The following is a 27,889-nucleotide window of genomic DNA, read 5'->3' on the forward strand; positions in this document are numbered from 1 at the left end:
ATTACTCAAAAAATCCTCAACGGATTTCAAAGACATTTTTACCAGGGGTGTATCTTGGCCTAACTTAGAAGTCATTAAATTTTGGTAATGATCCGGAACACGATCCGGATCCAGTAATTTTTTAAGAATTCTTCATCATTGCCGGATAGGGCCAATTTCAACATCTTTGCATCTAACGTCATGAAGACGGGTCACAAAGGCTGAACAAAAATTAAGTTACAACACAATAATTTAGCATTTGTTTTTCCTCACTGAATAAACTTACTAGAAAAAAAAAGTGTAGTTCATGCAGTTTCTCTTTATAAATACATTTGCTGAAGATCTATGGGTTTAACCCTCTGGGGCCAACGCCATCGTATATGACGGATGAGACAAAACTTTACTAAATTATAAATAACGTTTTAATGATATGAGATAGAAACTTACTTTTTTTGCTGAAAAGTTAAATCCACAGACTTTTGAGCCACCGTCCACCATCTCTGTACTACTCATAGAAGCTGTGTGATGACGTGAGCAATGTGAGTGTCCAATCGTAATTGGTGCACCATCACATGGTTTTCCAAAATCCAGTCGTAGGGCAGATTCACCCAAAGTGACACACCAAAAAATGTTTTTAGGAGTGATGAGTTACTAGTTTATTATATTTGCTATGTGTTTTGAATAAATGTGCGTGGAAAATTATTTTCCGCTTTGCTTTTTCCTTTCTTATTTCTGATTGTAAACCTTTATTACACTTATAAAACACAACTATAGCATATATATTTTGAAAGTACAGGTTGTCCTGAAAAAAAAGAGACATAAAACTTGATTGTGGCATGCAGGGAGAGCTGTTAACAGCAATAATAAAACATTTATGCCGGGCGAGTGAACTGTCCAGAAAATGCCCTTGGACCCCAGAGGGTTAACCACTGAATCTGAAACATGACGGTAGATGCGTGAAACGACGTGGAATAAGTCTCTTTGCCAAAGGGTATTCCATGTGACATCAGTGACCCTATGGCCTTGGCAGAGGTTTGCGCTCTCCGAGTGTTTCTAGTTTGTTTTGTGATCATTATTGCTCAAGATGAAAAACTGAACCATTAATTTGAGCATAATTTACTTTACAAATTGTGCCCCATTATAATGCAGTGACATAAACATAACAATTACAGAAAAATAGCAAATATTTGCCATATTAGTTTTATTAATTTACTTTTTAAACAGTGCATCCCTTCATATCTACAAACTCGTACTATGCTTTAATATCAGCATATGTAGCATTCTGTATCCGTTCCACATTATTCTTGTATGTTTGTGCAGCTCACATTATAGAATGCCATGCTGCAAAAAAGCAAATTAATGATCATATCCGACTTTGATTCATATTGCGACTTCATGCAGAACGACAAAACATTTCTGTGTGGTGTGAGCTTATCAGAATATCTGACATGAGCAAGTGATTATGAACAGCTGTATTTAACACCTGCTGAACTGAAGCACTCCAATAGGACTGGGTGAGTCGTGATGTTAGTGAAGAGCAGTATGCAAATAAAGAATGTCTTATTATCAAAGCACCTCTAAATGATAATCTGAAAACAAGTGACTATAAAAGAGGAGGTGTCACATTCTGGCACAGATTTGAATAATGCAGTGAAGATTTAGTCATGTAAACAGCTACAGTTTTGACATTAAGCATTAACATCAAGCTCACTGCTCGTACTAATGTACATTACATGCATATTATGCATAACTGGGCCCACGCACACATAACAAACTGTACATGAATTCATATGTTAGTCTTTTCATATAGTACAATTCTCATTAAAATGTAAGTACACAAAACTGTGACAACAAGGAATAATTACGACAGGCAACAACATGAAGGCGTACACGTTTCATACAAAATAAATACACAATTAAAATTTTATACAACATTTCAATATGGTCTACTGTATAACATAATTAACAGTAAATGATTTTAGTTACTGCAGTCGGGAAGGAAAATGTCAGGAACTGGATCATGGTAGCTGGGTCACTGTAGTCGGCAGGTTCAGTCTGCGCTGCCAGAATCGATCCTCTCTTGTCTCCGCTTCATGATCTCCTGGAGCTCTGAGTCTCCACAGGTCTTCTGTAAAACATGTAAGAAAATAGCTTTTATTTCAACATACTTGTAAGGGTGTCGCTCAGAGGGCAGTTATAGCAGGCCACTGTTTATTAATATAGAATAGCGCCCACTCTATTTTCTCAGTCGCATTGGTTCATTCTAGTGGTTGCAAAGCCCCAGTAGATACATTTGTATGAAGACTTTCAATCTGAAAGGTCCATTCGGAAAGGAATTATTCTGGACAGTGAATCCACATAGGCCACAATACATGCCCAGTTACAGCTCTGTTTTGTGCAACACATTGGGGGGTAACTTTATTCTTGAATGGAAATTTGAAAAATGTTCAGAAAATATTTATCCCCACATCAATAAGCTGCTTGCAAAAGTGTGAAAACGAATAATTTCATCAATTATTTCCACTTTAAAATTGGCGGCCAAGCCTATTGCTCAACCAATCAGCGAAATTGTATTAGATGCGATGGTGTAGTAGACCAATCACGATTGCCGTACTATCTCTCCGAGATCCAAAATGGCAGCGTCCACGGAATGTCCAGGGTTTACCCCCGCCTCACGCCCTATGACTGCTGGGATAGGCTCCAGCTCCCCCGTGATCCTTAATTGGAGTAAGCGGTTGGACATGAGTGAGTGAGACAAAAAGCAACCCGGATGGACATACTGGCGCAATTCCGAGCATGAAACTGAGAGTAACTGTTCGCAGGCTGAGGACTGCTAAAAGTTGGTTCCAAAGGTTACGTCATGATTCTCGATCAAAATGGCTGTGGGTCTGTCTTGGACTTTTAAGATGTACTCTGGTTTAATATGCATATGTTGCAGACATGAACGAGCGAAGCTCGTCAGCATGTCACCATGTCATTTAGGTCCTTCAGATTTTATTTTGAGTAAATGCTTCAGGAGAGCATTACTAAAACCTTTCAGACCCCCCACTTTTTTAAGCATTTTCCTTATTTTGTCTTTCAGCTTCTGGAGGGGCTCTGCCCCCCATACTCCCCACTTTTTTAAGCATTTTTCTTTTTTTGCTTTTCAGCTGACCCCCCTAATTACAGCCCTCTTAACCCCGTGCTACTTTAAGCGTTTTTAAATGTAGATGTAAATTAATATTCAAAGTTTTCAGATAGTTGACAGTAGGGCTGTACAATATGGCCAAATTATCGTATCTCAATATTGTCATATAAATTGTCATGTAAATGTCATATACATACTGTTTATATTCTTGAGCCGCTAGGTGGGTAGGGAGAGTTCCCATGGGATAAAAAGCTTTTCAACCTGCCATCCCTGGTTCTCAAGACTCTCTACTCTCTCTCTCTCTCTCTCTCTCTCTCTCTCTCTCTCTCTCTCTCTCTCTCTCTCTCTCTCTCTCTCTCTCTTTTTTTTTTTTTTAAGATATTTAGGTGTACCTTAGTAAACACTAGTAGAGTTCCACCTTAGATTTGGAATGTATAATAGAAGATATACCTTCCTGAATTTTCATATCAATATGATATATGATATGACTATGATTTGACACAAAGTGCAGCAACAGTGAAAATTAAACATTCTTAAACAAAACAGTGATAATACCACACTAATTTTGCACTCATCATAAGGTTAGGATACCTTGCCCTCCAAAAGTATTGTAACACTTGGAATTTCACACATTTTAATTTGTTTATGCCATTTTAAATAAAAGTAATACAAAAAAATAAAGAATCAAAATTCCTAAAACTATCTTCCTCAAACTCAAACTGAAAGCAAATCTCTAAAATGTGATCAAACCTGTAAATAATAATCAGATTTATTGCCAGTTTTCTTTAGACAAGTCAGGGGGATGAAAACATGGAACATTTCCAAGTCACTGAATATGTCTTGGACTTTATTTACATCAATTATGAAGAAATACAATTGTTTCTTTCACCAAAACATCAAATCTATGATTTCATCACAAATTAACTTTCTGTCAGATTGTAGCTGAACTTTCACGTCTTCTTTTTAAGAAAATCCTCCTCTACACCACTTCATCAGGAAGCTGGATTTTATATTTTTAATTAATTTATATCAAGTTGTAGAGATTTGCTTTCAGTTTGAGTTGGCGATACAAGCATCAAATGTGGCACAAAAAATTTTAATAAGTAGTTTTGAAATGTTGTCTTAGATCAACATTTAGCTTGTAAGTACAAAAAAAAATCATACAAGTATTTCTCAAACGGGGACGCTGGTCATACACACATCTGTAAGTATCAGCAGTAGATAAATCCCTCATGTTCTTAAGGACAAGCTCGTGCACGTTCCTGGTCAATTGCATTCACAAACACAGAGATGAAAAGTCAGAAATGTGGCACTAGGTACCAATGCCCCCCCCCCCCCTAGGTTTAATTTTTCTTTACATTTTTCCCCAGAATGCTTTGGACTCCTGTGACGTCACCGGGTGCTGTCTTTATTAAAATAAAATCTTTCATAATGAAGTTTGAGCAAAGGAAATAACACGGGCACATTTTTAATACAACCTTTCAGGAGGGAAGTGATTTCCTTAGTGCTTTGCAATAGCAGGTGGAGGTTGAGGTTGTTGTTCATGGTCAAAAGCTGCTGTTTATTTCTCAGGTGTCTTGTAGGTATTGTTACCAATGAGGCTACACATCTGTTTCTAACTTAACATAATCACTACTTGTGAAATAAGGAATGTTTGTGGGTGAGCCTGCATACTCCTGCAGTTTTCCTTTTCTACCACTAGATGCTTTGTGTTTACATAGTCAGAGCTGTGTGTATATTTAGATACTTTCCAAAGTCCATGTCCAAGCTGATAAATTCCATAGTTTGTGTAGAAATGTCTGTACATGCAATTTATGTACCTATCTGATGCTTGATAAGAGGCCACAGGACTTCTGCTGTGTTGTGGGCCTTTGCAAAGCATGTGCGTTTTTGTGTATGTTCTGCAAATTTGCAGCAGATGTTACCAAATTAAATTGTGCTATAGATTATGTTTGTGTTCCATACCACACCACAGTATAATGCAGTTGACGTTAAAGAATCAAAGATTTCTGCCAGTTTTTATTAAATTTATTGCAGCCTTCACATGAAAATGACTTAAAGGTTCATCAATGACCAGCAGTTGCACTAAAATGTAATCTGTGGTCAGTGCAAAAAAGAACATTGTCCTTCACGAAACAAGCACAAAGCAAACTGTTAAAGAGGTGCAACGTTTGCAATTCATGATTTTATTTATTTATTTTCCTCTATCAGGGCCAGGGACATCCCTGTGCTTGTGTAAAAATATATCCCTATAAAAGTTTATTTGAGAATTATGTTTGATTGTAAATTTACTTTTAAATTATGCACCAAATTGCTGATCAGAAAGATTTGAAAACAGTCATCTGTATGTGTGTCATGTCAGATCATGAGACAGCACAGTGGTGCAGCCCCACACCCAGAAGGTCTGGGTTCAAAACCCACCCAGTGCCGAATCTCCCTATAGATCTGCAGTTGTACCAAGAATGGTGCCTGCCAAAAAACTTGTGCCAAATCATGGCATTAAATGTGACTGTATACCAGAGTGGTGATGGTGTCCTGAGCAAAAAAACAAAAATAGGACTGGACATTACTGCATCATCTTGCTGTCCTGCAGTCCCAAATCTCTAGCTCCAACTAGAACTTTGCCGCAAGACTTTTAAATACAATACATCTAAACACAGATCACACATTACACCAGTTCCAGGCTCCCTGAATGACTTGCTGTCAAGGGGACTGTGTGGAAAGGGTCAGCTCCATCAGGTTCCTGGGAGTGCAGCTCTCTGACAGTCTCTCCTGGACTGCCAACACCACAGTGGTGGTGAAGAAAGCCCAGCAGAGACTCCACTTCCTGAGGGTGCTCAGGAGAAACAGTCTGGAGGAGAAGCTGCTGGTTTTGTTCTACAGAGCCACCATCGAGAGCATCCTGACGTACTGTATCACAGCGTGGTACAGGGGGTGCTCAGCAGGAGACAGGAGAGCGCTGCAGAGGGTGATCAAAACGGCCCAGGGGATCACTGATTGCTCTCTGCCCAGACTGGAAGACATTGCCAGCTCTCGCTACCTCAGCAGAGCTGTCAGCATCAGCAAAGACACATCCCACCCCAGCAACCACCTGTTTGACCTACTACCCTCCGGCCGATGGTATAGGTCAATCAAAACTAGGACAAACAGACTCAGGGACAGCTTTCTCCCCAGAGCGATCACTGCACTGAACAGTAACAAATCACTCTAATCTGCACTTTTCAAGTTTCTTGTGCAGTATCTGTAAACCATGTGCAATATTCCCGTGCAATATGATTCCATATATAATATGATTGTATATAATTCTCGTTTTACATTTTACTTGGTCCACATTTTATTTTATTTTATCTTATGTTTATTTAGGTGTACATATACTCTGAATAATTTATTGTTAAATTTTATTATCTTTTATTTGGCTAAAAATTACTCGCAGCACAGAAAGCACCTTCTTGGAGTTGCACTCAAATCTCGTTACAATGCAAATTACAATGACAATAAAGGTGATTCTGATTCTGATTCTGAACTGTTTCATGATTTTAAAATGTCAATCTACCTACATGACCCAGGTCCTCTGTGTAAAAGAGTAGCTGTGCATTCTGACCATTGAATGGAGCTTCATGTGGACTGTATCAAAGTCAACACTGGAACACGCACGTCGTATCAAAGATTTGGGACATCCTGAGAAGCCAGATCAATGCTCCTTTTCACCAATGTGCATCTGTTAAAATAACTTAAAGTTCAGTTGCTGTAATTTTCATGTTTTACATTTTTTTATTTATTTATTTATTATTATTATTATTAATAATAATAATAATATGTATATGTCATGGACATGAACAAGTGAAGCTTTTCAGCATCTCACCATGTAATTTAGGTCCTTCAGACTTTTTTTTCAGTAAATGCTTCTGGAGAGCATTAGCATAGCTAAAAATGTTCAGCTTATGGGCACTTTGCCCCCCAGACCCCCCGCCAACTACTGCCCTCTTAAACCCCCCTCCCTCCCCATTTGTCCTCACCATATAATGTAGCTCCTTCACACTATTTGTTATTTAGTAAATGCCTCTGGGGAGCATTAGGATGGCTAAAAAACCACAGACCCCCATAATTACAGAGCTCTTAACTACCCTGCCACTCTAACTGTCTCACATGCCTGTAAAAGTCCTCACCATCTCATATAGGTCCTTTAGACTTTATTTTCAGTAAATGCTTCTGGGGAGCATTATCATGGCTAAAGACCCCCAGCTATGGCCCTCTTAACCTCCCCCCCTTTTTAATCATTTTTCTTTATTTGCATCACACATGCCTGGAAAGTCCTCACCATCTCATTTATGTCATTCACACTTTATTTTCAGTCAATGCTTCTGAGGAGCATTAGCATGATTAAAAACCTTCAACTTCTGGAGAGCCTTACCCCCCCAGACCCCCCCTTATTACAGCCCTCTTAACCCCTGCCACTTTAAGCCCCTTTCATACCGAGCATTCATACAGTTGCATATGCTGCATATCTAACTAGAAGCACTCAGAGAGTGCAAACCTCCGCCAAGGCCATGGGGTCACTGACGCCATAACATCTACATGCCATGGAATCATTTAACCTAAAAAAGTCTAACAATGATGTTTGCTCAGTAGTAAAAAAAGTTTCATCTGCTGTGACTGGATAGCATGTATCCTTAGCGCTTGGCATCACAGTTTATTGCAACTTGCACCTTTCCCAGAAGCTACTGTCATCTGAGCACTGATATTGATATTGCATGTGCTTATAGACAAAAACAAATAAGAGACAAAATTCAATTTATTATTCAACTAAAGTGCAAATATATGAATTTTTTTAACATTTATGAAACACTTCTCTAAAGAAGGCCATAGGGTCACTGACCCTAAAGAGATTCCCTCCTTGGTACAGTGATCTATTTCTTTTTGTCTCTAAAATTGTATATAATAATCATTAGATTATTAATATATTAATAAAAATAAATTTAAGAAATATTACAATTTGAAAACAAATGCACCCGACCGTGATGACAGCTGCGACTGCTTAATGCTAACTTTTAACACTGAAAATGCCATAGACATGCTAACGCGTTAGCATCGGGATCCGGATCGTGATCCGGATCACCACTAAAATTTAATCACTTGTTCCTCTTGTCATTTCCAACCACTCCACAAAATTTCAACAAAAATAAATTTAAGAAATATTACAATATGAAAACAAATGCACCCGAACGTGATGACAGCTGCAACTGCTTAATGCTAACTTTTAACAGTGAAAATGCCATAGACATGCTAACGCGTTAGCATCGGGATCCGGATCATGATCCGGATCACCACTAAAATTTAATCACTTGTTCCTCTTGTCATTTCCAACCACTCCACAAAATTTCATCAAAATCCATTCAAAACTTTTTGAGTTATCCTGCTGACAGACAGACAAACAAACAAACGCGACCGAAAACATAACCTCCTTGGCAGAGGTAATAATGCAGGAATATCTGCGTCAGTTGCGCACAGCAAAGGAGGAGCATATCCAAAGTTTGGACATATCCAAACTGATCCATGATACCTGGTATGCGATATATAGGCCCAACACCATAGTAGGAGAAACACGCCCATATCATGATGCTTGCACCACCATGCTTCACTGTCTTCACTGTGAACTGTGGCTTGAATTCAGAGTTTGGGGGTCGTCTCACAAACTGTCTGCGGCCCTTGGACCCAAAAAGAACAATTTTACTCTCATCAGTCCACAAAATATTCCTCTATTTCTCTTTAGGCCAGTTGATGTGTTCGTTGGCAAATTGTAACCTCTTCTGCACGTCTTTTATTTAACAGAGGGACTTTGCGGGGGATTCTTGCAAATAAATTAGCTTCACACAGGCGTCTTCTAACTGTCACAACACTTATAGGTAACTCCAGACTGTCTTTGATCATCCTGGAGCTGATCAGTGGGTGAGCCTTTGCCATTCTGGTTATTCTTCTATCCATTTTGATGGTTCTTTTCTGTTTTCTTCCACGCGTCTCTGTTTTTTTTGTCCATTTTAAAGATTGGCGATCATTGTAGATGAACAGCCTATAATTTTTTGCACCTGCGTATAAGTTTTCCCCTCTCCAATCACCTTTTTAATCAAACTACGCTGTTCTTCTGAACAATGTTATGAATGTCCCATTTTCCTCAGGCTTTCAAAGAGAAAAGCATGTTCAACAGGTGCTGGCGTCATCCTTAAATAGGGGACACTTGATTCACACCTGTTTGTTCCACAAAATTGACGAACTCAGTGACTGAATGCCACACTACTATTATTGTGAACACCCCATTTTCTACTTTTTTTTTTACTAATAGCCCAGTTTCATAGCCTTAAGAGTGTGCATATCATGAATGCTTGGTCTTGTTGGATTTGTGAGAATCTACTGAATCTACTGGTACCTTGTTTCCATTGTAACAATAAGAAATATACTCAAAACCTGGATTAATCTTTTTAGTCACATAGCACTACTATTATTCTGAACACTACTGTACATGCATGTGCAAAGTTATTTCATCAACATCTACTTGTGGTAAAAGTACCACTATTTATACTGTAGTTTTATGTATTTGCACAGCATTGACCTTTGAAGTTTTATTTGCTCCATAACTTGTCTCCATTGTCTGAGAGAATTAGTAACTTAGTAACTGTGAACGTATCCTGCAAAGCTACTTCTGACCTCATTAAACTGTTTTCACACCCACTTTTTAGAGCGCACAGCTTACTTTGTATGTGTGCATGTACAAACAGTTCACACCAGCTTTTATTTACCTGAACGTGCCTGTCTGAACATGCACAAGTAACAACAGGAAGTTTAGCTATGCAGGCTTAATTTTCAGCTAAGAAAGCTATTTTGATTTTTTTTTTGCAAAGTGTGAAAATGTCTTATTTTGACTAAATGACTAACACATTTCCTGTTAACAGACATGTCAGTAGTTTGTGTGACTGACCTCGAGCTGTCCTTTCTGTACGGTGACCTGACAGTAGACGCGGGCACCTTCGTCCCCACAAACAGCCTTCAGTTCTTCTTTGTTGAGGGAGAACAGCTGAGCTCCAGTCAGGATCCCCAGACATTCTACTGTCCTGCAGTGAAGAATGTGATAAACTTATATATTTTATAATGTACTGTTTCTTTAAACTTTTTACCTCAGTGAAAGTTTTTTTTCATTGTCATTTCTATGTCTGTTTGGTTTTCAGCAGGATCTCTCAAAAGAATGAACAGATTTTAGTTGAATTTGGTGGAAATGTAGGCAATAGGGCAAAGAACATACACCATCTTGGTCTGCATCCGGTTCAAGAGACAGATCCTGCCACAATCAGTTTGTTTTGATCACTGATCTCTGATCATCATTACAGGATCAAACTGATGGCCAGTGATTAGGATCAGTATTCAGGATCAAATATGAGTGATGACAATCAAAGATGAATAATCAGGATCAAGGACTCAGAGGGATCAGAGGGATATAAGGATGATTTATTAAAATCAAAGATCAGATCTCAAAATCAAATATCAGTGCTCAGGTTCAAAGAAAAAGGTCTGTATCTTACACGATGCAAATAGTGCAAGTGTCATTCCTAGCTTTCATCCGATCCAACTGTCATTTTCACACCCAGCACACATCCACTCGTACACTTTGTCTCATGAAGTACATTGTGTAAACAGAAAAGCATCAATTTCAAGGACACATTGCTCCTTAAGAATGACAATTTGATTGGTTTATTCATATTATACCCAAAATACCCATGAAATCAAGACTTGAGGAGTTTAATAAGGGAAAATTAATCTAATCTACTTTAACGGCCTCTGTGGCTTTTTGCCTTTCCAGCCCGGTAGTGCGGTCACATATTCAGTGGCCATGATGTCACATATCATTTCCTGTAAACAGCAGGGGGATCAGTGCGAAGGATGATGGCATCCGACATACCACTGTCCAGTTTAACCAACTGGGATTTACATGTGAGAAAGTCTAGCACCCATCTACACAGTAAGTAATGCAATCCTAGATCTCTCTATCTGGTTGTCCGTTTGAGTGGGATTATGTTATTAAAGGCTGAACTGTAGTCTTTCAACAGCAGCCTCACATTGTTCCCATTCTTGGTGTCTGCATGAGTGAGGGTCGTGTGAATGATGGCTACCTCTGCAGACCTGTTTGGACGATAGGCAAACTGTAGAACAGGGGTGGCCAAGTTCGGTTCTCGAGAGCCACATTCCTGACACTCTTAGTTGTCTCCCTGCTCCAACACACCTGAATCCAATGAAAGACTCGTTAGCAGACTTTTATTGAGCCTTTCACTGGAGCAGGGAGACAACTAAGAGTGTCAGGAATGTGGCTCTTGAGGACTGAACTTGGCCACCCCTGCTGTAGAGGATCAATAAAGCTGGATATCTAAGGCCAGAAAGTGTAGTCTTTTGTAAGCAGATGTGTACATAACTGGTGCTCATCTGTGCTCAAAATAAATGATGTGCAACAGAACAGGGAGGGACATACTTCTCAGAAGGACAGCAACGATGACAGATTGTAGTAAAAGCATTTCCAGTTTTTTTTTTTTTTGTTCTGTTGCACATCATTTATTTTTAGGACACACAGCACTATGAGCTGAGCACCAGTTATGAGCACGCCTCTTTATAAGCCTGTTTAGAGGAAGTGATGGTCAAGGGGTTAAAGAGATGGGTTTGTGACCAGAAGATCCTTGGTTCAAATCCCTGTTACACAAAAAAAATCACTCAGAACCCTTGGGCAGGCCCTTAACCTCCAAGTTACTCTCAGTGGGCCTCATGTATCAAAGTTGCGCACTTGTGGCGTAAATTTACGGTGTAAATTTGAAGTACACCAAAGTTGCCGTGACATGTATCAAGCAGTGCGCACCTGCCCATTTCCAGCGTACGCCTGACGTGACCTTGATAAATGCGGCGGGTGAAAACAATCGTAATTATAATAAACACACCCATAAATATTCAGACTCCGCTTCAGACACACCCTCATTTTACGACATGGAAGCCAGGAAGACGGCAAAGAAAAAGAACTTCACCAATCACGAGGTGTGCCAGAGCCTCAAAAGCGGCCGTCGTATCAATTATTTTGTAGTATAATCAAAAAAGTGTTACAGTGGTCCCTCGTTTATCGCGGGAGTTACGTTCTAAAAATAGCCCGTAATACGCGAAACTGCGACGTAGTCAGCTTTATTTTTTACAATTATTATAGACGTTTCAAAGCTGTAAAACCACTTTATACACTTTCTCAATCAGGCATGAACATTTTCTCACTTTTCTCTCATGTGTAAACACTCTCAAAGTTCAAACCTTAGTAGAAAAATAAGACCAAACTGTTTTCAGGCCCAAACATTTATTTGAGAAATAAAAATAGAACGTTTTCCTATAAATAATTATGATGGCTTTTAGAACTAACAAATTTAATTTTAACGATCAACCTACGAGGTTGGACACATAAGAAATTATTAATAGTGACTGACCAGTATTTCACAGTTCCTCTGATCGCGCCTCTGCGTCCTGACGCCGCGCCTTTTTCCACTCACACCTCGCTGCAGGTGTCTGTTTCCGAGTGACAAACACAGTTAAGAGTAGTTGTTGGCGCTCTTTTTTCTTCTGTGCAAGAAGATTCTTATAAACAGACATGCAGAACACAATGCACTGTAAAAAAAAGCATGCAAAATTGGACTAAAGAAATCCGCGAAACAACGAGACCGCGAAAGGTGAACCGCGTTATAGCGAGGGACCACTGTATTCTCTTTTCACATGTCAATAATTCTTGACATGTGGATATTTGCTCGCTCAATTAATAAGACACGCCTAATTTTTCAGATTTCTTTATTCTTAAGATGTATTTCTTTATTTATTTTATTGTGACAAACAAATGGAGAAGACAAAACCTGATTGCAGCACGGGCGAAGGGAATGACAACACTATCATTTTATACACTACAGATTACCAGCAGTTATCGACATGTATTATCAGCATAGCAGTGAAAGGTAATCCCAAAATGCCGCAATATGTGCCCAAGGGGCGCTATATAAAGGGAGAAAAGCAGGGGGCCTAAGACGGACCCCTGTGGAACCCCAAATTTCATGTCACTAAGGTTAGAGGTAGTGTTACTGTACAAAACACAGTGAGAACAACTGGTCAAGTATGACGTCAGCCATGCAAGGGCACTCCCAGTAATCCCAAAACGATTTTCCATCCTATCAAGTAGAATACAAGGTCTGTTAGAAAAGTATCCGACCTTTTTATTTTTTGCAAAACCTTATGGATTTGAATCAGTTGTGCTTGCATCAGTCAAGCTTGAACCTTCGTGCGCATGCGTGAGTTTTTTCCCGCGTGTCGGTTGCGTCATTTCCTTGTAAGTAGCCTTTGTGTCAGGACGTGTGCTGTGCGCTCCGCGGATTTTTATTGCGAGGAAAATGTCTGAACGACTGGAGCAGCGCTATTGCATCAAATTTTGCCAAAAACTGGGTGACAACCAGGTGGAAACCATTCGGAAGATTCAGACGGCTTTCGGTGATGATGCTATGGGCGTCACACAGATTAAGGAGTGGTTCAACTGGTTTAAAGACGGACGCACAGTGGTGGAGAGCGCGCCGCGCTCTGGGCAGCCATCGACATGCCGAAATGACAAGATCATTTCCAAAGTGAATGCTGTAGTGATGCGGGATCGTCGAGTGACCATCAGAGAAACTGCAGAAGAGGTTGACATTAGCACTTTTTCAGCACATTCCATTGTGACCAAAGATTTGGGCAAGAAGAGAGTGGCTGCGAAATTCGTGCCGAAGTTGCTGACGGCGGAGGAAAAGCACCTCCGTGTTGAAGTCTCACAGGACATGCTGGACTCCATTCAAAGTGATCCCAGCTTTATGGACACCATAATCACCGGTGATGAGTCCTGGGTGTATGGGTATGACCCGGAAACCAAATTGCAGTCGTCACAATGGAAGCATTCCACGTCGCCACGACCAAAAAAGGCGCGCCAAGTGCGCAGCAACATTAAGGTCGTGCTGACTGTTTTTTTTACTCCTGCGGTGTGGTACACCACGAGTACGCAACACAGGGTCAAACAATAATGAAGGAGTACTACAGGGATGTCCTCCGTCACCTCCGTGATGCTGTACGGCACAAGAGACCGAAGTTGTGGACGACAGGAACGTGGCGCATTCATCACGACAATGCTCCAGCACATTCCTCGAACTTAATTCAGACTTTTTTGACTAAAAAACAAACTCCTGTGGTACAACAGGCTCCTTACTCTCCTGATATGGCCCCTTGCGACTTCTGGCTGTTCCAAAACTCAAGAGGCCATTGAAAGGAACATGTTTTGCGTTTTGCTGCAATGACGGCGGAGCTGCACTCCATTCCAAAAGAGGCATTTTTGGAATGCTTCCAACAGTGGCGACACCGCTGGAAGAAGTGTGTGGAGTCCCAAGGAGACTACTTCGAGGGTGATTAGGTTTCCAACGCTCCAGGTAAGCCAGTTTTTTTTCCCCGGCCAAAGGTCATATACACTCAACAAAAATATAAACGCAACACTTTTGGTTTTGCTCCCATTTTGTATGAGATGAACTCAAAGATCTAAAACTTTTTCCACATACACAATATCACCATTTCCCTCAAATATTGTTCACAAACCAGTCTAAATCTGTGATAGTGAGCACTTCTCCTTTGCTGAGATAATCCATCCCACCTCACAGGTGTGCCATATCAAGATGCTGATTAGACACCATGATTAGTGCACAGGTGTGCCTTAGACTGCCCACAATAAAAGGCCACTCTGAAAGGTGCAGTTTTATCACACAGCACAATGCCACAGATGTCGCAAGATTTGAGGGAGCGTGCAATTGGCATGCTGACAGCAGGAATGTCAACCAGAGCTGTTGCTCGTGTATTGTTCATTTCTCTACCATAAGCCGTCTCCAAAGGCGTTTCAGAGAATTTGGCAGTACATCCAACCAGCCTCACAACCGCAGACCACGTGTAACCACACCAGCCCAGGACCTCCACATCCAGCATGTTCACCTTCAAGATCGTCTGAGACCAGCCACTCGGACAGCTGCTGAAACATTCGGTTTGCATAACCAAAGAATTTCTGCACAAACTGTCAGAAACCGTCTCAGGGAAGCTCATCTGCATGCTCGTCGTCCTCATCGGGGTCTCGACCTGACTCCAGTTCGTCGTTGTAACCGACTTGAGTGGGCAAATGCTCACATTCGCTGGCGTTTGGCACGTTGGAGAGGTGTTCTCTTCATGGATGATGCGAAGGAGATGTGTTGCACTGCATGAGGCAAATGGTGGTCACACCAGATACTGACTGGTATCCCCCCCAATAAAACAAAACTGCACCTTTCAGAGTGGCCTTTTATTGTGGACAGTCTAAGGCACACCTGTGCACTAATCATGGTGTCTAATCAGCATCTTGATATGGCACACCTGTGAGGTGGGATGGATTATCTCAGCAAAGGAGAAGTGCTCACTATCACAGATTTAGACTGGTTTGTGAACAATATTTGAGGGAAATGGTGATATTGTGTATGTGGAAAAAGTTTTAGATCTTTGAGTTCATTTCATACAAAATGGGAGCAAAACCAAAAGTGTTGCGTTTATATTTTTGTTGAGTATACTTTTCTAACAGACCTCGTATGATGATCCACGGTATCAAATGCAGCACTGAGATCTAACAGCACCAGAACTGTAGTGGTGTCCGAATCCATCGTAAGCAGAAGATCATTCACCACTTTAGTGAGAGCCGTCTCTGTGGAATGATATTTTCTAAAAGCAGACTGCAGTGGGTCAAAGAGGTTATTCTCAGTAAGACAGTCCACGAGTTGCTGTGAAAGTTCAGCTTCCAGGATGAAAGATCCTTTTTCACATTCAAAAATCAAAGTTTAGCAATTAGAATGAAAGTCAAGTTAGGTGTAGGTATCAGGATCAATGGCCCTAAAATAGCTTCTCCTGTGAATTTGTCAATGCATGCTATTTTAGAGACAGTCCCTTAAGAATAAGAATAACAATTAGATCAACTTTATCCCGAATGAACGTATTCTGCCAGAGTACTGAAACAGTGACAGTAAAGAGTGAACAATGTTTTTTTTTTTTTGAAAGACATTTGCACAAGATGTTGAACAACATTGCACATAACTCTGAATAACTGAGTAACTGAAAAGCTGTGATTAACTCTGTTCAATATGCATAAATCCTGCAGCGGGGGGATTAGACAGTCTGACTGCCGCAGGTAGGAAAGACCTCCTGTGTCGTTCTGTGGTGCAACTCAGTGCTCTCAGTCTGCGGCTGAAGGTGCTCTGATAGGACATTAGTGTGGCATGCAGGGGGTGGGAGGTGCTGTTCCGGATGCTAAGCAGTTTCCTCAGCATCCTCCTCTCTAACACCTCCACCACAGACACTAGCTCACCCCCCAAGACAGAGCCAGCTCTCCTGATGCGCTTCCTGAGCTTGTTAATGTAAGATGACTACATATTTTGGTGCTTTTTGGACTATTATCTTTGGTAACTTACGGTTTTGAGAAGCCTTTAGCATTCAGCCAGGCAATGACTTGCTCTGGGTTTGACTCGTACGTGAGCGGAACTCGGCTGCTGGATGTTCGCTCCACTCGGAAGTTCCTGGCGGGAGGATGACTTTTGTTTGCAGTAATTCTCATCAACAGCTCGCTGTTGACCTCATCCATCACTGCAGCACAAAAATGGAACCAAACACAAACATGGAAACAAACACCAGAGACAGGGAAAGAACTTGTAATAGGAAGTGTGAAAACTTTCTAAAATGTGATTTTCATTGTCTTCACTCACTCTTGTCTTTGTGTCTCCCCTTATTGAAGCTGTCACCAGGGCTTAGGGATCCAGGTGATGTCACCATGTAACTCTGCTACACACACACACAAACACAGAGGGAGTGTTGTAACAAAAACAGGTTAATCTTTCTTATCATGCAGGTTGATTCATTTTTGCCAAGGAGACAAATGCAAAGTATGTGTGTGAAAACATATTACTTCAGACTGAGGCACAGCTCGTACTCCAGGATGTTGGTGATCTGGAAGGATGAATGCATGCGGTGTGCATATACAGGAATGCATAGTGGGTTAAGAGCAGGAATGCTGCATGGTGCACAGCGTTTCAACACTCTGATCTCACGCTCAGATGCAGGTGACAGCATGTTGTAGTTTTAGCTTAACTGGCATAAAAAGCATATTTTCCCACAGTACTAAAGAATCCTTGATTTTAACTCACTGCCACTGTAAGAGTGATTTACTACACAACAAAATGCTCCATTCTAGTTCAACTTGCATTGTGTAAAATGATCAATATTTCAGAATTTATGGATTTATGTTTCACCATTTCCAAGTTAAAGGTGAACTCTGGGATTTCTCAATCTGGGCCCCATGTTTTTGGGTTCATCTTTTCATTTGGGACAAACAATGATAACTGGTCCAGTGTTGAGCTAGAACACTTCAAGGGCTAAGCAGATATACAATGTAAGCCAATGGGGTAAGCTAAAAACTTCAACGTAAACCTCTTTGGCAGTTTGACTGCACAATCCAAATGTCAAAGAGGGGCTTTTTCCTTTTGTAAGCAGATGAACAAGCCTCTCACTGACAACTGACTTTTATGCACTTAGAGGAGAGCTGTTCACCTGGTTGTAGGAGGCTTCTGGATCTTCTAACTTCACAACATCCAGGATGTTATATGGAACATAACCTGCCTGGCCACTGCGATTCCGTAGTTTCCACCACTGTTTGTCATCTTCTATCACCTGGAAGAGTTCACAAATCAATTCACCTCAGGTATCTAATGTACAAACTCAGTCTGGCTGGAGGCCCCTATTTGTTCAAATTGTCTTTATAAATAACATAATTGTTTACAGCAGATCATCTAACTTCAGAGCAGAACAAAAATTAAAGGGACGCTATAATAGGGACGGTATAATGTCATGGTATATTTTGAAAGCCCATGTATGACTCATTAATGTCTAATGTAACTATGGGTATATCTGGTCCTGTATATTCACCTTAAGAAGTTAAAATTTCACTTGAGGTGAAATGCAGATGTGTATTTTGAAAGCCCACATATATATAATTTCCTATTCATGTCTAATTGTAACCATGGGTCTATTCCCTCTGATTCATGAGTTACAAGGCATAACAAGTCTCCCCGCCCCCTTTATTTATATTCAGCAAAAATTTTGACATTGCACTGTGACTTTACCCTTTGAGCCTTGAACCAGTAAAGTTAATCAGTTCATCCTAGGGTAAGACTTAATTAATGTACAAAATGTGGCTAAAATTCCTCAATTAATTTTTTGGATATTTGTGAAATCAATAAACCCTCTGACAAATGGTGGTGGGCATAACTATTGTATTTACAACAACATGGCCTGCTAAAGCTGCTTTAGAGCACAGGAGTTTGTGGATGGAGGGCAAAAACATCATACTGTTACCTCAAGTACTTCATCCTGCAACACTGACAGCTCGTTGGCATTCCTTGCTACAAAGTGGTAGCGGATTTTGGCAAATTTGCGCGTGGGAGGCATCTCGTTGTAAGATCTACAAAAACACCATAACCTTTTCTCAAAGCCTGATTTGTGATATTATACTGTACTGGACAATGTGCCATATATGGTGAACTACATGAACTACTCATTACTTACCCATTTGGCGAGTTTGAGGAATGGTTTCCAAAATACTGGAGAAAACAGCAAACATGTTGTTATGTACGAAAATGGTGGTACTTGAGGATGATGACAACAGCTTATAAATTAATTCCATACCTCATCAGTTGAGTGTTTCCTGTAATCAGGACTAGTGGGGGACCCCAGTGGTCCAGAGGGTCCCTCTGTCTCCCACGGGGACATCCTGAAGAGTTCTGCTGGTGGCTCCCACCCATTACGAAATTTGGGGTAATAAGGGGGACCGCATTGATCCCTGGGCCACTCTGCTCTGCAGGAGGAGGTAAGATATGATGGTCAAAATGTGAGTCATGAACAACTCCTCAGCTGGGACAGAACCAGCACAAATGGACACCTACCTGGGTTTGGTCCATCCGTCCCCCAGGAGCTCAAAGATGGTCATCTCTTTTGGCGTAAGGTGTCCACAGAGGAAGTCCACAGCATCTTTGGACAAGTGAGGGGAGATGACTGAGCGTGCCAATTCAGGACTCCCACAGCTCTGCAGCACCTGTGGAGAACATCAACCGCACAGATATTTAATGGGTTTTATGATGTTGGAGGTTACAGAGCACATGGATATAAACAAAGAGTTGTAAAAGCTTTATCACCCCCACAGACACACACAGTGGGATTGGGGGAGGTTGGGGGAGGGGTTGTTTGAGCCAAAACTGAGCCTCACATCTGTATTGGTCAAACCAGGAGTCAGGTTGTGACATCACCAAAAAAGCCATACAAACGCACTGACGGAATACTTATGTACCATGTGATATCCCTGATTTTTATTTTTAATAAAGTTGCAAAAATTAAAAACAAAACAAACAAAAAACCCACCTTTTATCATGTTGTCATTGTGGGATGTTGGGAGTAGAATTTTTAGGAAAAAATGACTCCATTTTGGAATAAAGCTGTAACATAATAAAATGTGGAAAACTCGAAGCACGGTGAATACTTTCCGGATACGCTATAACCTACAGGATACCACATATAACAAATAATGTATTTTTAAATGTGAAAAGTGGCCACATATTGTGCTTATTTCTATTTATTTAGAAATATTAGATATTTTGTTGACTTTTACTATTTTCACAGCATTGTTGAGAAAAATTCATTAAAAAAAATAAGACCACTTTAAGAGTTTTTGTAACTTGAAAAATTCTGCTGAACATTTAACTGAGCCACAGTTTGATCACAGTGGGCAAGCTTGATATCACCTCTATCATACAAATTCACTGTGACCAGTGGTTATTACAGCAGATCAACAGAGAGCACAATCACAGACATGTGCAGCAGTATCGAAGGTGTGGCTCGTTGCTGCTGGTTGGGAAACCAGCATTATGTAAGTGTGGCTGTACCTGAAACCCATGTCACTCCAGTCCGATAAGAGTTTAACCGAGCGCCAGAGGATGTGGCAAAAAAAAAAAAAAAAAAAAGAAAAGATGCCTGATAGTGACAATGAAAACCCTGATTCTTACGGGATGACAGTTTAACAACAAAGGGAATAACTGCACTTTGCAGAAAATAATGCCTGTGAGCTACACCAGCAATATGGGTGTTAGGTGTCAGGAAGCTCAAATTATACTATTAAGAAATCACGTTGTGCTTGCAGTAAATATGTGTACTGTCAGGCAGTCTTCAGCCCTACACACAGCAGTCCATATATGTTTGGACACTGACAATGTTTGTGTAATTTGTGCTGTGTATCATAGTATATTACAATTGTGAACAAATATACACACGTAGTGCAATCTGACATCTTTCATTTTAGACAATGAAAAAATGAAAAAAAAAAAAGTCAGCCATGTAAAATACAAACATAAATAATTACTGAGGATAAAACAAGGTAAAAAGTAATTACATCAAACTCAGGTGGAATTCTGTAAAACAGTTTCCAGATATTATTACTTCTGTTAAGGTAAATACTGTCTTCTCCGTGATCAACACCTTGTCCTTGTGGAGAAGCTTGCACAGGCCTGAGATGTTGAGAGCAATGCTGTTTGAAGTACTAGCTTCTGGTAGGACCACCCATGGCAGTAAGGTCTCAACAGAGACTCCTACAGAAGATTGATCGCCCCCCTCCAAGTCCCCTTCGACAAGTCACCATGACTATGGCAGAAGAGGGCAAAGCCAGGTGAACTGGCTTTTTAAGGCAACCTCCCATTAGTGGAGTCATCGGCAGCTTGCTGCAGTCTGAAGTATCTGAAGCTGCACAGCACATCTCTTTTGTGTCACAGTGGAGGACCTCCACCTCAAGTAAATGGGTCATCATTGTTGCCCATCTCAAAAAATACACGCCAACAGTTTTCCCTATTTTCATCTTCATTTTTTCTCATCCTTTCCTCATATTGATTCACCAAAGTCCAACGGTGATGGGATAAGGGTGATGGAAGCAGGCTAGGTGTGGTTGGAAGTGCCTAGTCTGGACCTACACGCTGGCGGCATTTGTGTGATGGTCATTATCCATGTGAACCGTTGCTACACTGGATTTCGGCAGCTGCATCTGCTTCTGGACAGGCCTATTTAAGATCGCTGCTGCCCACCCAATTTTGAGAAGGTCCTAGAAAAGTTGGTCTAGAAACCGCGCTTAGTGGGCTCACCCTCTTTGTGGTCGAAATGCATAAAATGCTAACACAACCCACAAATTCTGCTTTAAACCCCTGATTTTGGGCACCTGGAATGTGAGAACACTCATGAATGACAAGAAAAGCAGCTGCCCAGAGTGTCGCACTGCGCTTGTTGCCTGAGAGCTGTCGTATTTCATCGTTGACATCGCTGCACTCAATAAGACCAGATTTGCTGGTGAAGGAAAGCTTGAGGATGCTGGAGCAGGTTATACCTTCGTCTGGAAAGGAAAGGATCCTGAAAATCAAAAGATGCATAGCACTGGCTTTGCTGTCAAGATGAAGTTGGTGAACGATCTGTCACTGACCCCTACCACCAATTGTGAGTGACTCATGAGCCTCCATGTCCCTCTGCTTGACAACAATTTGCCTGACCCTGATGATCTCATCAAAAAGCAATTTTATATTCTCCTCCATCAAACCATGTACAAAGGTCCCCAAAATGACAAACTCTTGCTCCTTAGGGATTTCAATGCCCAGGCTGGTCATGACAAAGACCTCTGGAACGCTGTGACTGGAAAGGAAGAAATTGGAAGCTGTAACACCAATGGTTTTATCCTTCTTGGTCTCTGTGCCGAGTATGAGTTACTTGTGACAAACACCATCTTCAGGCTTCCAAATCACTTCAGGCCCATGTGATAGCATCACCGTTCTAAACACTGGCACATACTTGACTACGTCATTACTAATCAACGAGCTTGGCAAGATGTCCTCATCAGTGTGATGGATCACTGGCTTCTCATCAGCCAACTCTAAATCTGCATCAGACACAAACCAAAGACAGCACAATCTTTCCCTAGCCAGAGGAGATTTGCTATACCCAGCTTGAAAGACCAGTTCATTCGTGCAACCTATGAACAAGCCATCTCTGAATGGCTTCACTCCATCCCACCCAAGACCAATTCCTTGGATGATGAATGGCAAACTCTCTCTGTCATCACATAACTTGCTGAGCAAACCATTGGCTATACCTCTAAGAAAAGTCAAGATTGTTTTGATGAGTATGATCAAGAAAACCAGTGATAGCAGAACAAAGCTGATGAGCTGCAAGGTTACACAGATACCCAAAATGTGAGAGCCTTCTACCAAGGAACCAAAGAGATCTCTGGTCTGAAATGCTCCTCTGCAGGACCCCTCGGATCAGCTGATACCTTCACTCTTCTTACTGAAGAATCTGAAATCCTTGAACGCTAGAGAGAACACTTCCACTCACTACTCAACCATGAGTCAACAGCAGTAGATGATCTTCTTCGGTCTGTCCTGTAACACCCTGACAGCCATGGATGTCAATGCATCCATTCTTCCACTAGGTTCTAACAGCAATAAAGCAAATGAAATCCAAAAAGCACAAGGCTCTGACAATATCCCTTTTGAACTCCTCAAACATGCAGGACCCAACTTGAAGTCAAGGCTTTTTCTCCTTATCCAACATATCTGGGAAGCAAAATGTGTGGGACCGTTTTGCTTCCCAGACAGAGTGATCTGAAGAATGCAACCGTCATCAAGCTCTTCAAAAAAAGGTGACCGAAACATCTGTGGAAGTTACAGAGGAATATCACTTCTCTCTATTGCTGGGAAGCTTTTCACCAGAATTCTGTTCAACAGACTCCAAACTGTAGTAGAAAAAGTCCTGCTTGACTATCAATTCAGCTTCCGAGTTTCACAAGGTACAATCGACATGATCTTTTGCATCAGGCAATTGCAAGGAAAGTCCCGCAAACAAAGGAAACTCCTTTTCCTAGAAGATCTGGACTAGGCCTTTGACAGTGTTCCATGACCTGCAATGTGGAGTGCCCTGCGTCGCTTCGGCGGCCATGATCACTCTCATTCAAGCCCTCCATGAAGAAATCACAGATGTAGTCTCTTACCAAAACATGTCTGAAGAATTTCTGATCACTGGTGGCCTCAAACAAGGATGTGTACTCACTCCAACCTTGTTCTCCATCTAACTTGCTGCTATGCTTTACAAAATATTTGCTGAAAACCCCACGGTCGACATCAACTGCCATTTGGATGGTGGTATTTTCAATCTTGCACATTTTTGGTCAAGGAGATGCATTCAGAAGACCAGAATAACTGAACTCTAGTATGTGGACAACATGGCTGCCCCAATAGTCCCAACCCAGACCAAAGATGAGACTCAAGTAATAATAATAATAATAATAATAATAATAATGACTTGGATTTATAGCGCGCTTTTCAAGACACCCAAAGCGCTTTACAAGATGCATTATTCATTCACTCGCACATTCACATACATTGGCGGTGGTAAGCTACTTGCCACAGCTGCTCTGTGGCAAACTAACAGAAGTGTGGCTGCCATTCTGCGCCTGCGGCCCCTCCAACCACCAACTCATTCATACGCAGGCAAGGTGGGTTAAGTGTATTGCCCAAGCAAACAACGACAATATGCAGGTTTTTTTTGACTGGTTGGGAGCCAGATTCTAACCGCCGACCCTTCGGTCACAAGACGGCTCACTCTACCAACTGAGCTTTTGCCAGCCCATCAATAAGTATTTATCAATAACTTCATCAGCACATACACCCATTATGGACTCAAAGTGAACGTCAAAAAGAGGAAGGTTCTCACCCAACCAATCTCAGGCCAGCTTGTGTCAAACTGTGATGTGAAAATCAAAGGAACATCTCTTGAGAATGCCATGAATTTTCCATATCTGGGAGGCACTGTATCATCAAATTGCTCATCCGAAAAAGATATAGAAAACTGAATTAGCTTATCTCACGTTGACTTTGGGAAACTCCTGTCCTGTGTGTTCAGAAACAAGAATCTCAAACTCAAGACAAAACTCATGGTCTACCAGGCAGTAGTTCTCTCCAACCTCCTCTACGGCTGTGAAACATGGACAATTTATTGACGTGATTTGAAGAAACTTCGCCTGCCCCGTGTCACCCCCTACAGTGAACTGTCATCTTGGAAACATCCCCTTGCTTGCTCTCTACAACACTTTGAGGACCAGCTGAAAGACACCCTCAAGAAAACTGACATAGACTTCAAGTCTTTTGAAACTTTAGTGCAAGATCATCATCCTGTTGTGTGGGCCGCTGAAGAGGAGGTACTGCTGGCCCACCAACACCAGAGGGCGCCCTGTCTGGAGTGCGGGCTCCAGGCACCAGAGGGCGCAGCCGCCTCACAGGAGCAGCCAGGGTGACAGCTGTCACTTATCACCTACAACAGCTGTCACCAATCATCTGATCAGCAGGGGTATATCAGCAGGACGACATCTCCATCTCTTTGCCGAGATATCGCTCTACCTAGAAGGTAACAATCTCAGCTGACTGTGTGGTTTTTTGACAGTAACCCTTTGTTACTTTTGTGCGTTGTATAGCAGACTTTCTTCCAACGAGAGGTGGAGGTGGTTTTCCCGCCGTGCGGATTGCTGGGGGCAAACGCGCCCACATTTAACTGTTTTTGTTCCTCGCCAGCAGTACCAGGTCTGACACGCGGAGGCAGTGGCCACCTGGGAGTTCGGGACTTGGCGGCTCCAGTATTCCCGGGGTTCGGTGGCGGAGGAAATCGTGTGGTTCCGGTTCTGCTTCGGACAGACGTCTCTTATCTTCGAGCCTGCCCACGTGACACATTCCTGTGAATTGACTTCTTTGTCTATTGTTGTGATCCGTTGTGTTTGTTGTGCCTATTCACAACAGTAAAGTGTTGTTATTTGACTTCCTCCATTGTCCGTTCATTTGCGTCCCCTGTTGTGGGTCCGTGTTCCTACACTTTCCCAACAGGATATCTCGGCCAACGTCATGGACCCCGAGGGGCGTCAACCGGCTGTTGAACGGCCAATGGAAGAACAGGGCGCACAGGCGTCTGCAGGAGGAATGATCAGTGAGTTGCAGCGAATCCTCACCGCTTTTACGGCTCAGCTGGATCTAATGACCGAGCAGAACGTCCTCCTTAACCGCAGGGTGGAGGCTCTCGCCGCGCAGGTGGAAGCGCGCCCTCAGGGCGCTGCTGCGGCTCCCCCTCTTGTCGATCCTGTGCGCAACAGTGACGTTCCACAGGTCGTTCAACGACCCCTCCCACCTTCCCCTGAAGCATACATAAGCCCTCCAGAGCCGTACGGGGGTTGTGTGGAGACATGCGCGGACTTTCTTATGCGGTGTTCGCTCGTCTTCGCACAACGTCCCGTCATGTACGCGACTGATGCTAGTAAGATAGCTTATGTAATTAATCTGCTTCGCGGCGAGGCACGCGCTTGGGCTACAGCGCTCTGGGAGCAAAATTCACGGCTCCTTCTGACATATGATGGGTTTGTGAGGGAGTTCAGAACAGTGTTCGATCACCCAAATAGAGGAGAGACCGCTTCAGCCGTGCTGCTGTCAATGAGACAGGGGCGCCGGAGCGCAGCTGCTTATGCAGTCGACTTCCGCATCGCGGCTGCGAGGTCCGGCTGGAATAGCACTGCCCTCCGTGCCGCCTTCGTAAACGGACTGTCGTTGGTTCTGAAGGAGCACCTGGTGGCCAAGGACGAACCGCGGGATTTAGACGGGCTTATTGATCTCGTTATACGATTAGACAATCGGTTAGAAGAACGCCACCGGGAACGAGACGAAGGGCGTGGCCGGGCACGCGCCGTCCCTCTCCCTTCCGGTTCCGACCGAGTTCCGCCCTCCCCACGCTCCACGGCCTCTACGCTCCGTGTGGTTACAGCTCCCCCTGCTGATGAAGCTATGGACACGAGCAGGGCCACATTTAGGGCACCAGATAGACAGAGGAGGCTGGCCCGCGGAGCGTGCTTTGTTTGTGGCTCAATAGAGCATCAAGTGAGGGACTGCCCCGAGCGGTTAAACACCAACGCCCGCCCCTAGAAACTGGGTTAGGGGTGGGCCAAAACATTCACGTGGGACATACCCATATTGCCACACGACTCCCAGTGACAATCCTTTGAGGATTTAACCCTGAAGGCCCCAGCACTGGTGGACACGGGCTCTGAAGGGAATCTGTTAGACAGCAGATGGGCCAGGGAGGCAGGGCTCCCTCTGGTGGCGCTTACCTCGCCTGTGCAGGTGCGGGCACTAGATGGCTCCCTACTCCCTCTAATCACACATAAGACACAACCAGTAACTCTGGTGGTGTCAGGAAACCACCGGGAGGAGGTCGAGTTTTTTGTGACTCCTGCCACCTCCCGTGTGATTCTCGGGTTCCCTTGGATGTTAAAACACAATCCCCGGATCGATTGGCCGTCCGGGGTAGTGGTTCAGTGGAGCGAGACCTGCCATCGGGTATGTTTAGGTTCCTCGGTTCCTCCCGGTTCCCAGGCTAAGGAGGAGGTCAGAGTCCCACCCAATCTGGGGACGGTGCCGGTGGAGTACCATGACCTTGTGGATGTGTTCAGTAAGGATCTGGCGCTCACCCTCCCCCCCCACCATCCGTACGATTGTGCCATTGATTTGGTTCCAGGCGTTGAGTTCCCATCCAGCAGGCTGTACAACCTCTCACGACCTGAGCGCGAATCAATGGAGACCTACATCCGGGACTCTTTAGCCGCCGGGTTGATCCGGAATTCCACCTCCCCGATGGGTGCAGGTTTCTTTTTTGTGGGTAAAAAAGACGGCGGACTTCGTCCATGCATTGATTATAGGGGGCTGAACGAAATCACGGTTCGTAATCGATACCCGTTGCCCTTGTTGGATTCAGTGTTCACGCCCCTGCATGGAGCCCAAATATTCACTAAGCTAGATCTTAGAAATGCGTATCACCTGGTTCGGATCCAGAAGGGAGACGAGTGGAAGACGGCATTTAACACCCCGTTAGGTCACTTTGAGTACCTGGTCATGCCGTTCGGCCTCACAAACGCCCCCACGACGTTCCAAGCATTAGTTAATGATGTCTTGCGGGATTTCCTGCACCGATTCGTCTTCGTATATCTAGACGATATACTCATCTTTTCTCCGGATCCTGAGACTCATGTCCGGCATGTACGTCAGGTCCTGCAGCGGTTGTTGGAGAACCGGCTGTTTGTGAAGGGCGAGAAGTGTGAGTTTCACCGCACCTCTTTGTCCTTCTTGGGGTTTATCATCTCCCCCAACTCCGTCGCTCCTGATCCGGCCAAGGTTGCGGCGGTGAGAGACTGGCCCCAACCCACCAGCCGTAGGAAGCTGCAACAGTTCCTCTGCTTTGCAAATTTCTACAGGAGGTTCATTAAGGGCTACAGTCAGGTAGTTAGCCCCCTGACAGCCCTGACCTCACCAAAAGTCCCCTTCACCTGGTCGGATCGTTGCGATGCCGCGTTCAAGGAGTTGAAACGGCGCTTCTCGTCTGCACCCGTTCTGGTGCAGCCCGATCCTAGTCGCCAGTTAGTGGTTGAAGTGGACGCCTCGGACTCAGGGATAGGAGCTGTGCTTTCCCAGAGCGGGAAGACCGATAAGGTCCTTCACCCGTGTGCCTATTTTTCCCGCAGGTTGACCCCGGCCGAACGGAACTATGACGTCGGCAATCGAG

General features: G+C 42.9%; 1 protein-coding gene across 4 annotated transcripts in view; it reads right to left on the bottom strand.

Moving 5' to 3' along the window:
• Positions 1-1,042: 1,042 nt before the first annotated feature.
• Positions 1,043-27,889, bottom strand: part of eps8l2 (EPS8 like 2) — a 102,812-nt gene continuing 75,965 nt past the window's right edge. For 3 of the 4 annotated variants that reach the window (XM_034176372.1, XM_034176369.1, XM_034176373.1), the window contains 9 exons: positions 19,165-19,313; positions 18,908-19,076; positions 18,788-18,822; positions 18,578-18,683; positions 17,774-17,893; positions 16,933-17,008; positions 16,642-16,813; positions 10,077-10,209; positions 1,043-2,107 (listed from right to left, as the gene is read on the bottom strand). In XM_034176372.1, coding sequence (XP_034032263.1) covers positions 2,030-2,107; positions 10,077-10,209; positions 16,642-16,813; positions 16,933-17,008; positions 17,774-17,893; positions 18,578-18,683; positions 18,788-18,822; positions 18,908-19,076; positions 19,165-19,313 — 1,038 coding nt within the window. In that variant the 3' untranslated portion in view covers positions 1,043-2,029. The remainder of the gene's footprint in view (positions 2,108-10,076; positions 10,210-16,641; positions 16,814-16,932; positions 17,009-17,773; positions 17,894-18,577; positions 18,684-18,787; positions 18,823-18,907; positions 19,077-19,164; positions 19,314-27,889) is intronic. The other variant, XM_034176370.1, reaches the window with a different exon arrangement.

This window comes from Thalassophryne amazonica, chromosome 8 (genome assembly GCF_902500255.1).
Source record: "Thalassophryne amazonica chromosome 8, fThaAma1.1, whole genome shotgun sequence".
Taxonomy (NCBI): domain Eukaryota; kingdom Metazoa; phylum Chordata; class Actinopteri; order Batrachoidiformes; family Batrachoididae; genus Thalassophryne; species Thalassophryne amazonica.